Genomic DNA, 15,756 nt, shown 5'->3' with positions numbered 1-15,756 from the left:
TGGACTTTTTGTTCACATCACAAAGACCGTACAATATGGCACAATTTGAAATGACTGGCAACTTCTACTCAGAGGATAAGATATAAATGTTGCTGTCTGTACAATTTGCAACAGACAACACATACTGTAATGTTGTGTAGTCAGCTTGCAACTGCATGGTTCTTTTTAATTTATCTCTTTTTTTCCTTGCTCTGGAACTTGATTAGCAGAGGTATTACAGGTCAGGATGCTCAACAGACACATGTAGATATTAGGAGAAGCTGTGTCCTTGTAGCTAGAACAGGGGACTGCAGTCAAAAGACTTAGGTTCTATTCTTGACACTGCTACTGGTACTTTGTATGATCTTGGGCTAATCACTTCACCCCCAATGCCTCAGTTTCCCCATCTGTAAAATGGGTACAATAACACTCATCTTTTTAAAGCACTTTGAGATTTTCCAGTGAAAAGCTCTATACAAGTACAAAGTGTGATTATTTATTATTTCTCAATGTTTGCACAGCCTTTCACTGGCCTGTCACTCTTTCTGACTTGTGTGTAATAAATTCACCCAAGTAAAAATATGTAATTTTCCTGTGAATTTTGGGAACTGGATTTTGATATATAAATCTAACTCAGTGTCATACATTTATGATCTGCACAGCTTTGATCCACCTGGCCAGATGTCTGCTGGAATGTCATGTGAAGTGGTGGTCACATTTAAACCAATGGTAAGTACAGTTTATGCAGCAATTATAATACAGATACGTTAGTTACAGGATGGTGTGAATAATAGTGTTATCCACCCACCTAATTTGATAATAGTATCATTTTAGTCCGATTTTGTTTATTGTTAGAAAGGAAACAAAGATAATTACAACCTTAAAAATAATATTCTAATTTAACTATCTTGCACACCACACACTGGCATTTTCTAGTGCAATATTTGTTTATAACTCCAAGCATTAAGTATATCTGTAGCATGTATTCTCAGGCTGAAAATTGCTCCAAACTGGAACATATTAGATGTTACCTCCTGAAATAAGTTAGATAATTACGAAAAAAAGATTGCAGTTACATAGAAACCTAGACACACTAAAATTATGTTACAGTATCGAACCTTAAGAATGTATTTATTTCTTCTTTACTGTAATTAGTTTATTTATTAACTTGTTCAGATGACTAAAGATTTAATGTTTAATCTGTTTAGATGCATCATTAATTTTTTTAAATTATTTTGTTTAGATAAATGAAGTTCTTGAAGGAAAAGTCACATTTTTGGCTCAGAATGGTTCCTTTTCCATTCCACTGAAATGTACAACCAAGAGATGTGTGGTAAGTCAACTTTTTTAACTTTAAATACTTTGGATGAGAGAGTCCAGTGTAAGAGCAAAATGAATATAAATATTAGTGAGAATACTTAGAAATGTATACACTTCACTTATTCCTCTCTGTCTAAAGTACTCTTTTGCCATAATGATTCATTCCTGAATAGATTCTTCTATGAAAGTGCAGCATTACTATTAGCATATTTCATAAAGATTTGTTTATAGTTTGTTTACTAACATGCTTACAAAGAACCTTACAATGTCCAACATTTGTGCCTAGTAGATGCATTGTTATATTTTGAGTTAAACAAGAAATGCTGTTTTTTTAAAGTCTCCGGCCCCAAACTCTACAGAGATTTATGCATGTGCTTATCTTTAAGCATGTGAGTACTCTACTCTAACTGGAGTCAGTGGGACTCTTACTACTACTATTTATTAATTATGTGCAATACAGAAGTGCCTAGGTCCCCTAGTCATGCACAAGGATCCCATGGGGCTAGGGGCTGTACAAACACAGAACAAACAGATGTTCTGCCTCCAAAGAGCTTACAAGGTACTCATGTGCTTATAGTTAAAATCTGTTAAAATTATAGTTAAGCCTTTATCATTTGGGTCCTCTAATTAACATGCAAAAAGGGTAGGTAAATGCGTGGTACATGTAGCCAACACCCATTACTTTTCCTTCTTGTTTTATTTTGAACATAACATTACAACATGTATTTCATATTTTACTGGATGTGAAAATAACTTATTGTATGAGAAGACGTGCTATCTTACACATTACAATCAAACACTGAGGGTTTCACTGAGACCTTTAAAAAATCACTTTAATGTATACAGCTCACTATGAGCTGTGACCTTAACTTCCAGTGGAAACCAGTTGGGAGTTGTTTTAAAAATTGTGGCACAATATGACAGGAGAGGGGAAAAGATGTTCAAAGTCACAAACAGAAGTTGCGTACCTTACTTCCTTACGTTTCTTTGAAAATCCAGCCTATGTCTAGGAAATTGTTCATAAGCTTAGCTTTCCATTTAGACAAAAAAAATCATATAACATCTTTAGATCCCTCCATCTATTCATAATAAAACTTATAAACTATCTCTCCTTACGCAAAGTGTCAGCCTTTAGAAAAATTTTAAACCTGGTTTTAAATGAGGAACATATACCTATTATATTTAAGCTATGACACACCGTATTTTCACAGGAGGCACTAGTTTTTCTTAAGTGGGGGCATTTGATTTCTCATGGGCTACTTTGAAGAATGTACTTTGGCAGAGCAGCAGCTCTTTTGAAACTTCCTTATCAGATAAGTGAAGATATATCAGTCACAAGATTGCATCACAGACCAAAAAAGATGGGGATAAACAATGTGTGCCTACAGACTGACACTAAACAAATCTAGACACTGGATGGAAATGGGTATGCAGGATGATTTTTCCAATATAGCAGTCACTGAGGAATCGGTTGCAAATACAAAATTTGGAGTATTCCTAGTAGTCCTTTTAGCAGCCCAAACAGGTATAAAAAGGATTTAGACACAAGAGAAATATCCTGGAGTAGAACTGGGCAAATTATAGATTTTTCAGTTCATTGGCAATTCTAAAATAAATAAATAAATAAAATTAATTATTTTAAAGTTGTGTCAGATCAAACCAAAAAGGAAATTTTTCAAAAATTTTCCATGAATCAAAGAGTTGAAAAAAATTCATTTCAGCTTGAACAAAAGGTTTCATTTTGGTTGAACATTTTTTTAAAGTTTAATTTTAAAAATAAAATTAAAGGAAATTTCAAAATGAAAAATTATTTTGAACCAAAAAAAATGTAAACATTTCATTTTGAAAATATCAAAATGTAATGGTTTGATTTGAAGGGTTTTGGGGTTTTTTTCTTGACTTAAAATGTTAGGCAAAAGCAATGTGAATCTGCAAAATGTTTCCACGTTTTCAAATCTGCATCTTTTGCTGAAAAAAGTTTCAGTCGAAAACATTTGTTTTGCTCTAGCTTGGAATTTTTAGTATTGTTGTTAAAATTCAGAAAAGTTTGAGTTTGGATTGTTTAAGTTCCTTTATTGTATTTCACATTGAGAGCTCAGCAGACAGCAAGTTTTACTCCGAGATAGTGGAACAAAGCAAAAATAATCAAATACATAGAAGAGGAAAAATAAGAAAATAGAAACTGTGAAAAGAAATGCAGTGTATTATTCAGGAAGTCCTCAATCTAGTAAACCACTTAACCATGTGCTTAAATTTAAGCACATGAGAAGTCATTTTGACTTCAGTAGGATTACTTGATACTGAAAGTGGAGCATGTACTAAGGGCATGGCTACACTGGAAACTTCAAAGCGCTGCCGCGGGAGCGCTCCTGCGGCAGCGCTTTGAAGCGCAAGTGTGGTTGTGCGCGAGTGCTGCGAGAGAGCTCTCCCAGCGCTCCTGGTAATCCACCTCCGTGAGGGGATTAGCTCAGAGTGCTGGGAGCATGGCTCCCAGCGCTCGAAGCCTGTCCACACTAGCGCTTTAAAGCACTCCGACGTGGTGCGCTCAGGGGGGTGATTTTTCGCCCTCCTGAACCAACATGTTAGAGCGCTATAAAATGTAAGTGTAGACAAGCCTGAAGGGCAGGGCTACACTTGCAGATGTAGAGCGCTTTGAGTTAAACCAGCCTTTGTAGAGCGCAGTAGGGAAGTGCTGTAGTCTGTCCACACTGACAGCCGCAAGCGCACTGGCATGACCACGTTAGCAGCTCTTGCAACGGCTACAGAGAGCAGTGCATTGTGGTAGCTATCTCAGCATGCAAGCGGCTGCAACGTGCTTTTCAAATGGGGGGGGAGTGTGACAGGGAGTGTGTTGTGTGTATGTAGGGGGGGAGAGTGGGTTTTTGGGGGGCTGAGACCAGGTCAGCATGCTGTCTTGTAAGTTCAGACAGCAGCAGACTCCCCCTTCCCCCTCCCCAGCCTCTCTTTCTCATACACAGCATTCCACAGTAATGGTTTGCTTTGTCTTGGAGCAGATAAGCAGCCGGCTGTCAGAAACAGAGCTTTCAAAGGGCATATCCTCATTCCTGCAGTGATTCCAAAACAATGACAAGAGTGGCCACTTGACTTAAGGGGATTATGTGATGTTTCTGGAGGCTGATCAGACCGCAGTAATGCAACACCTCGTTCACACTGATGCCCGGGTGTTTCAGCCAAGGCACACCAAGTGTTAATCTTCTCGCCGAGGTGGAGTACCTGGAGCACTCTAACCGCAGAGTCAGAGCGCTCTACATGCCTTGCCAGTGTGGAAGGGTAGTGGAGCTAGGACACCCAGGGCTGCTTTAAAGCGCTTTAACTCGCAAGTGTAGCCAAGCCCTAAGTCCATCATTTTTCTTCAACAAAAGGTGCTTCTTCTAATCATCCCTCTGTTCCCTACAAGTCAAGGTAAAAAAGTCAACCCTTGAAATGAGCAACTTTTTGTTGATTTCCCATAGCCATGAACACAGACACTGTCTTTATGAGTTGCTGGGGGTGCTCGACCCCTGCTCCATCCCAGGCCCCGCCCCCATTCCATCTCTTCTCCCAACCCCCCACCCCTGCCCCATTCCACCGCTCCCACAAGCGCACCCCACCCTTGCTCCTGCCCCTCTTGCCAGCACCTCCTGGGTGGGTGGGAGGCACTGGGAGAGAGGGGAGGAGCTGATAGTCAGGGCCACCGGAGGGTGGGAGGTGCTGGGGGGAAGGAGGAGCTGATTGGGGGGGCTGCCAGTGAGTGCTGAACACCCACTATTTTTTTCCATGGGTGCTCCAGCGCTGGAGCACCCATGAGTTGGTGCCTATGGCCATGAATACTGGTATTAAATATCACCGTAGTGCCTGATTCAGAACTTCACCCCTGACTTGGCAGCAAATTGCCAGTAAATAAATTGCCTAATAAATCAGCTGCTCTAATATCTATTTGCTACTAAATGTGAAATTTAGCAGCACAGCAAACCCATAAGAAAATATCTCAGTGATCATAAAGCCTTTGAGTTGTGTATATGGATTTGAAAGAGCAGATGGCCAGTTGTCTGCTATCATGGATTCAATGATTTTCCAGGCCATTACAGTTGTGTACATTCTCTATTTCACATAACTAGAGTCCTTGTCAACCAAAGTAATTTTCCTATGTCTTTGCTTCATTTAAAGTTGCCTCTTATAAAACGGATTTGTTTTCCATCCCTTTCAAAAGAAATAACACTTTCTATGGGAAAGGGTCCGTGGAAGCTTTAAAGAAAGATGCGGAAAGGGGAAAGATCTGAACTATAGCAACTTTAAAATTTTACGAATTGAAGTGTAAATTGTATAAAGAAACACTCTGTATGCTTTAAAAGTTTGTGGGAATTCAGCCCACTGTGGTCTGCTAGCAGATTGAAGGTTAACAAGTTTTACAAAAGAAAGACTCATTCTCTTCAGCCACGTGATGCTTGAAACTATTTCATATGCCTCTTCCATAAACTTAATTACAAGATCAATGAAAATTCCACCTCTACTAATGAGTCATTATGAGGTTAAAGCTGTTATAGACCTAACAAGCTAGAATGTGTCACAAATTGATTGCGAGTCAATACAATACATTGGACACTCTTCTTTTCCAGCAAGATAAGTCCAACTAATTGTGATATAAAAAGAACAACAGGGCCAAATTCTGCCCTGAAAACCAATGTATAAATACAGAATAACTCCCTGGATTTCATGGGAGTTACCACAGATTTATGCAATGATGTAACTAATCGCAGAATCTGGCCAACTGTTTCCAGCATCATTTAATGGAGTGAAAGGAAAGTTGTTCACTTTAATATGACTTTGTTGTTCAGATGGGTTGGCTTCTACACAAAAGACAGAAGAGTGCCCATAATTTGTGTCATTATTTGACATTGTCTTTGAAGAGGTAATAAGGACTTTCAAGTCTTATGCTGAAAATGGTAGATGTTCATTTAATTGACATTACTGACTATCTAGGACAGCAGTAATTATGGTTTTTCTCCTTACAGCTGGCACTAGATAAAGAGCTCATTGACTTTGGCACTCACGTGGTGGGGGAGACAATTTCACGGATGATCATCCTAACAAACCGTGGCGCTTTGGGAACGAGATTTAAACTTCAGACATCAGCAGCTGACAATGGCACATGCACAACAACAGCGAAATCTTCCCTTGAAAGAATGGTGGGTCCAAGGGCATTTCATCAGACTGATTTAGACACTCTAGCCAGTAGAGCTTGTTAGATTTGAAAAACAGTTATGCAACATTGACAAACGCAAGCATTCAAAAATAGAGTCTGGGCCTCCCAAAATATCATGGAATCAGTTTAAAAATTATAAAAAAAAATTAAAATAATACATTTGGGGTTTTCTGAGCATTTCAGGTATACACAGGTCACATTTTCATTCTTTCCTCTGCAACCACAAAGTTAGACGCTTATTTTTTTAAAAAAAAAAGAAAGCTGGGATAATTAGTTGATTCCAGGGTGGCATTTCCAGTGAATCTTTTTTTTTTTTTCCTCCAGTGCGGTTTTAAAAAAAATCATACCATCAATCTTATCATGCCCTGTAACTGCTGTCTTGATTAAAAAAAAAAAAAAAAAGTTTACATTTTAACAATGTTGTTAAAGTCCCACAGTAAATCAATGGGACAATTTGAGGATATTTCATCTGATTTTTTTTAATCAGCCCAATCTTTAGCTTCTTCTTCTTATATATTAGAGTTTAATTGGCTCCAAGGTATTTCAAAACTAATCTCTTTTTTAAATTTGAAGAAAGTGATAGACCTGTTATAAGAGAGACTGTCAAACATAATGTACAATAAAACTGCTGAGCTGACTCTTCACCATGGTTTTCCACTCTAATTCTATAATATAAAAGTGTTATTCATATAAGAAAATTGACTATTTAGAAATGACACCTTCTGAATTCACAACTCCTTGTCTATATTCTCTTTCATATCCCCTTTCTTTGCTAACTAAAACAAAGTTTTATCACTCTTTATTCCAGTGCAAATCCAGAACACCTTAACAAGTAATATGGATTCTATACATTAGCAGCAGACTTGCCCAGTTTCAAATGCAGAGTCTTTATCACTGGTAACAAGCTATGCTTGACTCAGATCCAAGGCTGAATTTTCCGCTTTGGCAGTTAAAGAAAAGCACCTGTTTACTTGTATGTTTTCGGAAATTTGTTATGAAGTCCTTGAGAACCAATACACAATGTCAATTTTCCTGAGTCATTTTTCTGAACACAGTCGCTCAATGTTCTAGTGAACTGTGCTCACTATATCAGTTCTGTTTCTGAGCAGCAATAATTGCATCCTACCGCCAATAAACCTGTAGTATAAAGAAGTGTGCACTTTGTATGGAACGCACAGTGCATTTTCTCCACACACAATATATAATGTAGATAGATAATAAGGCTACTTCCTTTCGAAAAGTGGCAGATGGAATTGGAGCTAGGTGCAATTAAGTTACATCTTATGTTTTATGTTTTAAAATCTTTTCTATAAATCATCTAATTAGGTTAGTCCTGCTTTAGATGGCATCACCTCTGAAGAGAAAGCCAGCAGCAGTCCTGTGGAATCATCTATATATGAAAACAAGGAACAAGTTTCTCCTGTCCATACTGAAGAAGTTACCCTACACATAAGCCTGCCTGAGAGCCAGAAGACTGAAAGCAACCTGGGCAGCAGCCATATAGGTGAGACTATGGTTTTAGAAAATTGACCTTCTGCAATTTCTGAGGCTAAGCATTCTCCTAGCAGTTTCATTGGTTCACATAGGAGACTGGAGCTAAGATGCTTAGTAAACCTGCTCAATAAGTGAAACAAATAACCATTCCAGTAGTAATAGATGTTTTTGTTTGTATGCTGTCCCAACCTAAAGGCATCTGGGCACCACACAAAAGTGACTAAAAATAATGCACTGGCACTCTTGCATATACCAAAAGCAGTGGAGAATGTCCCCAACAACCTCACTCCTTATCAACTACTAACCTCAGGTAAAAACAAAATCCAACTGAGTTTTCCTGCAGAGACTACAAAATTGTTATCATTGTTCTTGTCTCATCAACTGAACACCCACCTTTCACAAGAGAACCACATGACAAGTTTATTTTTACAACCTATAATTTTAGGAACAAAATGACATACAGATGAAGCTCCTCAGACATTTTTCCTTTCATCTTTTAATCTTTATTTTGTGCTTTATAAGATTGGGGGGGGGGGGAGAGACTTACAGCCATTAATACAGATATTTAAGAAGCGAAGTGCTCCCAGTCATTCTGATCATTTTACCATTCTGATCAAAAGACACTGAAAATCATATAAAGATTTCTTTTTTTAATTAAAAAATGGATTTTGTGTTTTGAACCTAAAAGATTCAGTAACAGTTCTTTAGATTGTTTTGTTCCAATTATCATGCTCTCTCTACAACATACAATATCTGTATGCTGTCTTTTGGGTGAGATCTTAAACGTTAAGATCTTCTCTGTTCTCCATGCATATTAAAGATCCCATGACATATTGAGCATGATTTGCTAAGTTGGCCAAAATTACCCCTCTTACCCCAATTATGAAGTATGTGTAAGCCACACACCTCCCGGGTGTGGTGTTCTGTCCCATGTAGTGGCACTGAGACCACTTAGAGACACAGATGAATGAGTCTGCTCTACAGCCTTAACTAACAGCCATATGGCTTTTAGTTCATGCATTTAACTCCAGAGGTCCCAGGTTCAATCCCGCCAATGATGACCAGGGTCTGTTGGCATTACATGTGCAGTCACCGGCTGGTTACTGCCCCCACTCCAGACGTGGGTACTTTTCTTTGTGCAATATGAATATAGTTTGAGGCACTTTGGAATCTTTTAGGAGGGTAGATGCTATAATCAATCTAAAATAATCATTATTAAGGGAAGAAGGAGAATCTGGGGAACTACAGACCAGTCAGCCTCACCCCATTCCCTGGAAAAATCATGGAGCAGGTCCTCAAGGAATCCATTTTGAAGCACTTGGAGGGAGAATTCCCACAAACTTGGAGGGAGAAGAAGGTGATCAGGAACAGTCAACATGGATTCACCCAGGGCAAGTCATGCGTGACCAACCGCCAAGTGGAGCCAGAGTGAATGTGGAACCTGTTGTGGGGGGTGAATTTGGGCTGATCCTTTGTGCAGAGAATATTAGTGCTAGTAACTGAATATTGGATTGGGAGAATTGCAAAATAGTAAGAGTCAGATGTTCGGCTGGTATAAACTGGTGTCAAACGTCCGATGTTATCCCGATGAAGAATATTGGACTTCAGAAAAGCAGACTTTGACAACCTAGGGAACTGATGGGCAGGATCCCCTGGGAGAATAACATGAGGGAGAAAGGCGTCCAGGAGAGATGGCTGTATTTTAAAGAATCCTTATTGAGGTTACAGGGACAAACCATCCCAATGTGTCGAAAGAATAGTAAATATGGCAGGCGACCAGCTTGGCTTAACGGTGAAATCCTAGAGGATCTTAAACATAAAAAAGAAGCTTACAAGAAGTGGAAGGTTGGACATATGACCAGGGAAGAGTATAAAAATATTGCTCGGGTATGTAGGAATGAAATCAGGAGGGCCAAATCGCACCTGGAGCTGCAGCTAGCGAGAGATGTCAAGAGTAACAAGAAGGGTTTCTTCAGGTAGGTGGGCAACAAGAAGAAAGCCAAGGAAAGTGTGGGCCCCTTAATGAATGAGGGAGGCAACCTAGTGACAGAGGATGTGGAAAAAGCTAATGTACTCAATGCTTTTTTTGCCTCTATCTTCACTAACAAGGTCAGCTCCCAGACTGCTGCGCTGGGCATCACAACATGGGGAATAGATGGCCAGCCCTCTGTGGAGAAAGAGGTGGTTAGGGACTATTTAGAAAAGCTGGACGTGCACAAGTCCATGGGGCCGGACAAGTTGCATCCGAGAGTGCTAAAGGAATTGGCGGCTGTGATTGCAGAGCCATTGGCCATTATCTTTGAAAACTCGTGGCGAACGGGGGAAGTCCCGGATGACTGGAAAAAGGCTAATGTAGTGCCAATTTTTAAAAAAGGGAAGAAGGAGGATCCTGGAACTACAGGCCAGTCAGCCTCACCTCAGTCCCCGGAAAAATCATGGAGCAGGTCCTCAAGGAATCAATCCTGAAGCACTTACATGAGAGGAAAGTGATCAGGAACACTCAGCATGGATTCACCAAGGGAAGGTCATGCCTGACTAATCTAATCGCCTTCTATGATGAGATTACTGGTTCTGTGGATGAAGGGAAAGCAGTGGATGTATTGTTTCTTGACTTCAGCAAAGCTTTTGAGATGGTCTCCCACAGTATTCTTGTCAGCAAGTTAAGGAAGTATGGGCTGGATGAATGCACCATAAGGTGGGTAGAAAGTTGGCTAGATTGTCGGGCTCAACGGGTAGTGATCAATGGCTCCATGTCTAGTTGGCAGCCGGTGTCAAGTGGAGTGCCCCAGGGGTCGGTCCTGGGGCCGGTTTTGTTCAATATCTTCATAAATGATCTGGAGGATGGTGTGGATTGCACTCTCAGCACATTTGCGGATGATACTAAACTGGGAGGAGTGGTAGATACGCTGGAGGGCAGGGATAGGATACAGAGGGACCTAGACAAATTGGAGGTTTGGGTCAAAAGAAATCTGATGAGGTTCAATAATAAGTGCAGGGTCCTGCACTTAGGACGGAAGAACCCAATGCACAGCTACAGACTAGGGACCGAATGGCTAGGCAGCAGTTCTGCGGAAAAGGACCTAGGGGTGACAGTGGATGAGAAGCTGGATATGAGTCAGCAGTGTGCCCTTGTTGCCAAGAAGGCCAATGGCATTTTGGGATGTATAAGTAGGGGCATAGCGAGCAGATCGAGGGACGTGATCGTCCCCCTCTATTCGACATTGGTGAGGCCTCATCTGGAGTACTGTGTCCAGTTTTGGGCCCCACACTACAAGAAGGATGTGGATAAATTGGAGAGAGTCCAGCGAAGGGCAACAAAAATTATTAGGGGTCTGGAACACATGACTTATAAGGAGAAGCTGAGGGAACTGGGATTGTTTAGCCTGCAGAAGAGAAGAATGAGGGGGGATTTGATAGCTGCTTTCAACTACCTGAGGTGGTTCCAGAGAGGATGGTTCTAGACTATTCTCAGTGATAGAAGAGGACAGGACTAGGAGTAATGGTCCCAAGTTGCAGTGGGGGAGGTTTAGGTTGGATATTAGGAAAAACTTTTTCACTAGGAGGGTGGTGAAACACTGGAATGCGTTACCTAGGGACGTGGTAGAATCTCCTTCCTTAGAAGTTTTTAAGGTCAGGCTTGACAAAGCCCTGGCTGGGATGATTTGATTGGGGATTGGTCCTGCTTTGAGCAGGAGGTTGGACTAGATGACCTCCTGAGGTCCCTTCCAACCCTGATATTCTATGATTCTATGATGTTCACATTCACGGATGACACTAAGCTTGGGTACGATGGAGGGTAGGGATAGGGTCCAGAGTGACCTAGACAAATTGGAGGATTGGGCCAAAAGAAATCTGATGAGGTTCAAGAAGGACAAGTGCAGAGTCCTGCACTTAGGACAGAAGAATCCCATGCACTGCTACAGGCTGGGGACCGACTGGCTAAGAGGCAGTTCAGAAGAGGCCCTGGGGATTACAGTGGATGAGAAGCTGGATATGAGTCAACAGTGTGCCCTTGTTGCCAAGAAGGCTAACTGCATATTGGGCTGCATTAGTAGAAACATTGCCAGCAGATCAAGGGAAGTGATTATTCCCCTCTATTTGGCACTGGTGAGGCCACATCTGGAATATTGTGTCCAGTTTTGGGCCCCCCCACTACAGAAAGGATGTGGACAAATTGGAGAGAGTTCAGCGGAGGGCAACGGAAATGATTAGGGGGCTGGAGAACATGACTTACAAGGAGAGGCTGAGGGAATTGGGCTTATTTAGTCTGCAGAAGAGAAGAGTGAGGGGGGATTTGATAGCAGCCTTCAACTGCCTAAAGGAGGGTTCCAAAGAGGACGGAGCTAGGCTGTTCTCAGTGGTGGCAGATGACAGAACAAGAAGCAGTGGTCTCAAGTTGCAGTGGGGGTGGTCTAGGTTGAATATTAGGAAAATCTATTTCACTAGGAGGGTGGTGAAGCACTGGAATGGTTGCCTAGGGAGGTGGTGGAATTTCCATCCTTAGAGGTTTTTAAGGCCCGGCTTGACAAAGCCCTGGCTGTGATGAGTTAGTTGGGGTTGGTCCTGTTTTGAGCAGGGGGGACTGAATGACCTCCTGAGGTCTCTTCCAACTCTAATCTTCTATGATTCTATGTTTATATCTGTGCTGAGTATGAATCAGCTAATGGTCCAAAATGCAGCAGCACATCATGCTTGCAACACAGGTTTTACTGAAAACATCACGCTGATATTCTGCTCTCTGCACTCCCTACTGGATCCCTGCTGGATACAGAGTCCAATTCAAGCTCTGTGATTTGGGGCCCTTCATGGGATTGGACCCAGCTCCCTCTGGGATGAACCTGGCCACCTATCACAGCTACATTCCACTAGACCAATGAAACTCACCCAGTAGCGGGAGGCTCATAAGCGGGGAAGATAGAGCTATCACCTGACTAGAGCAAACTGTCGACTATGAACTCACTCTCAAACAAGATAAGTTAAGAACAACAACAGGTCTTGCTGCATTCTGAACATTTACAGTACGTCTTTAACCATTAAATTGTACCCTCTTCTCTCCTGATCATTCATATGAACAAAGAGAAATCATTTTCTAGATTCCCCCATAAATCCCCTCCTCAAAAACCTGACAGAAGATATGGGCCTTGTATTATTCCCCAGAACTCAAGGGACATGAGTTCTGATGCTTTTAACACAGAGTTAGTTACTCAGGCCAAACATCCGGTTTGTCTTTTAGAACAATTTAGTCAAGATGCATTAATCACCGAGGCAGATCTCGAGGCAGAAAATGCACAAAGCCCAGCAGAACCGCCACATGAAGAAGAACTCATTGAAATTACATTGGGCAAGGTAATGTTTTTACTGAGATATGTACGGACATTCAGCTAGTCCAATTCTTGAGCAAGGAACTGACCATGAACCAAATCCTGCATTCTTTACTCAAGCAAAACTTGCGTTGGTTTCAGTGTGAGCACTGATAAACCCATAAGGTTTCACTGTATCACATCACACTTAGTGTGGTTTTATTTTAGGCATTTTATATGTACAGCAGAACCTCAGAGTTATGAACTGACCAGTCAACCAGACCCCTCATTTGGAACCAGAGATGGGGGGGAAAGCAAATACTGTAAAGTGCAGTCCTGTGTTAAACTACTAAAAAATAAAGGGAAAGTTATAAAAAAGATTTGACAAAGGAAGGAAACTTTTTCTGTGCTTGAATCATTTAAATTAAGATGATTAAAAGCAGCATTTTTCTTCTGCATAGTCGTTTCAGAGCTGTATTAAGTCAATGTTCAGTTGTAAACCTTTGAAAGAACAACCATAAGATTTTGTTCAGAGTTACGAACACTTCAGAGTCATGAGCAACACCATTCCCGAGGTGTTCGTACCTGAGGTTTTACTGTATTTGGACTCCGTAGTTTGACCTACTTTACACTGCCTTTTTCTGCCTAAAATGTACCATATCCAGCTGTCAGGAAAGAGTCTACACCTATTTTATACTTTGCACCATTTCAATTTTGGGATCAGCTACTCTGTGTCTTCTATGCCTTTAAAAAATGTACAATGTTTTATGTAAAATTAAACCAAACATATTGTAGTCAGACTGGGGAATTTTCATTGAATTTCATCCCCTTTCATAGATTCATCATTATTTCATGGAATTTGCAAACATTCCCACAACTGTATGGGATGTGAAGTCTCATGCTTTCACTGAAATCAGGCCACAGTTTGCTGCTTTTATTTTTATTATTATTAATTATATTGTAGCAGCACTCAAAATGCTCTCGGCCTTGCACAGACTTAGCAAGACACAGTGCTTGGCTTAAAGAGCTTGCAATCTAGAAAGATTTGGCGGGGGTGCGGAAATTTACCCAGAGAGAGAGAAAGGAGATTATATATATATATATAAAAATAATATGGCCAGAGACAAGGTTTCAGATGAGAATGAATATGATGGCAGGAGGCTACCTAGGCTCCTCTCAACTGTGGATGCAGCCTATGTGAGATTGGGGGAAAGACAGTTGCCTCTGAATCCACTCAGAGAGAGGCTGGAAATCCCTGACTTATCCCTCACTCTCACTCTCAGCAGTAAGTGGTGTTGGCTGCTTTGGAGCAGGATTTCCACATGTCCTGGGCTTTACAAAACCCACCGTAGGTTGCAAGCTTCAGTTGGCTTCTGCTGCTCCCCTTGTGAAGGGGAGTAGGAGAGGCTGTTGAACCTGCTGTTGTTGAATTCAGTGGGAGGAAGAACAGGCCCGTGAGTGGTAGCACAAAAAAGCATTGCTTCATGTATCACTTACATGCCAGCCCAGATAGTGTGTATTCTATCCTCCTTCCATCAGAGGAGAGAACACACAACTCAGATGTCACACTTAGAGTCCATGGCTGAACACCCTTTGGAAATTGAAGGAACTCTGTGACTCAGATTAGGTGCTCAGTTTTTTGAAGGATCAAGCTCTTTAAGGTACTGTTGATACATTTTCTACTATGTCCAGCATAGTGCATTCAGTCTGACAATGGGATGAGCTATGTAACTATATAGATCAATATAACATATTTATATTGATATATCAGTATGTACAAAGTAATACAGTACAGGCTCAGATGCTACCAGGATAAGCACAGTGTACGGTCCTATATAGAACAGAATAATACAGCCAGATTTTAAATGAAAGTTAGTAACACTTTTTTTGCATCATGTTTAGGTTACAGAAGGTGAAATTGGACCCTTCAGCTCAATCGAACTTCAGATTATTTTTACTCCCTGTGTCCCTGGGGATGTACGTGCAGAGTTTGAGATTACATTTGACAACCCAAACTGCAAACCAGTGAGTGTTTCTAAGTGCCAGGGTCTGGTCCAACACACTGAAGAAAAGCAATTTTGACATCCTTCTATGTGTAACAAGAACTACAAGGGGTTGGGAGGTGGGGTTGAAGCTGCGGGAGAGGTTAGAGAAAAATAAGTTTATAGTCATCCTGAGAAAGGAGAGTGAAACCACACATAGAATGCATGATAACTGGGACAGGTGACAACTCTAATTACCACTACAACGTATTTTAATGCTACACTTTTATTTCAGGCCACACACTGCCTGGGTGTTCATCTTAGCAGTTTGGCAGAAAATCTACACTTAGTAGCAGGCTGTCTGCCCCAAACCTGGCACTCCCCCAAATCCACAAAGAAGCAGCTCCACAAAAAGAGCTGCAGAGGAGTAGTCCAGACCCTCATGACTTTGTGGATACACTTCTTAGGAAGGAAGGAG

At 41.0% G+C, this 15,756-nt stretch overlaps 1 protein-coding gene across 1 annotated transcript in view; it reads left to right on the top strand.

Moving 5' to 3' along the window:
• CFAP74 (cilia and flagella associated protein 74) overlaps positions 1-15,756 on the top strand; it is a 103,663-nt gene that overhangs the window by 55,608 nt on the left and 32,299 nt on the right. Inside the window, exons 15-20 of the mRNA XM_084651623.1 lie at positions 642-708; positions 1,223-1,312; positions 6,312-6,485; positions 7,829-8,006; positions 13,230-13,342; positions 15,199-15,321. Coding sequence (XP_084507749.1) covers positions 642-708; positions 1,223-1,312; positions 6,312-6,485; positions 7,829-8,006; positions 13,230-13,342; positions 15,199-15,321 — 745 coding nt within the window. The remainder of the gene's footprint in view (positions 1-641; positions 709-1,222; positions 1,313-6,311; positions 6,486-7,828; positions 8,007-13,229; positions 13,343-15,198; positions 15,322-15,756) is intronic.

This window comes from Lepidochelys olivacea (genome assembly GCF_965140295.1).
Source record: "Lepidochelys olivacea isolate rLepOli2 genome assembly, chromosome: 18".
Lineage (NCBI taxonomy): Eukaryota > Metazoa > Chordata > Testudines > Cheloniidae > Lepidochelys > Lepidochelys olivacea.
The sequence above is the reverse complement of the archived record's forward strand: the minus strand, read 5'-3'. Positions and strand labels throughout refer to the sequence as shown.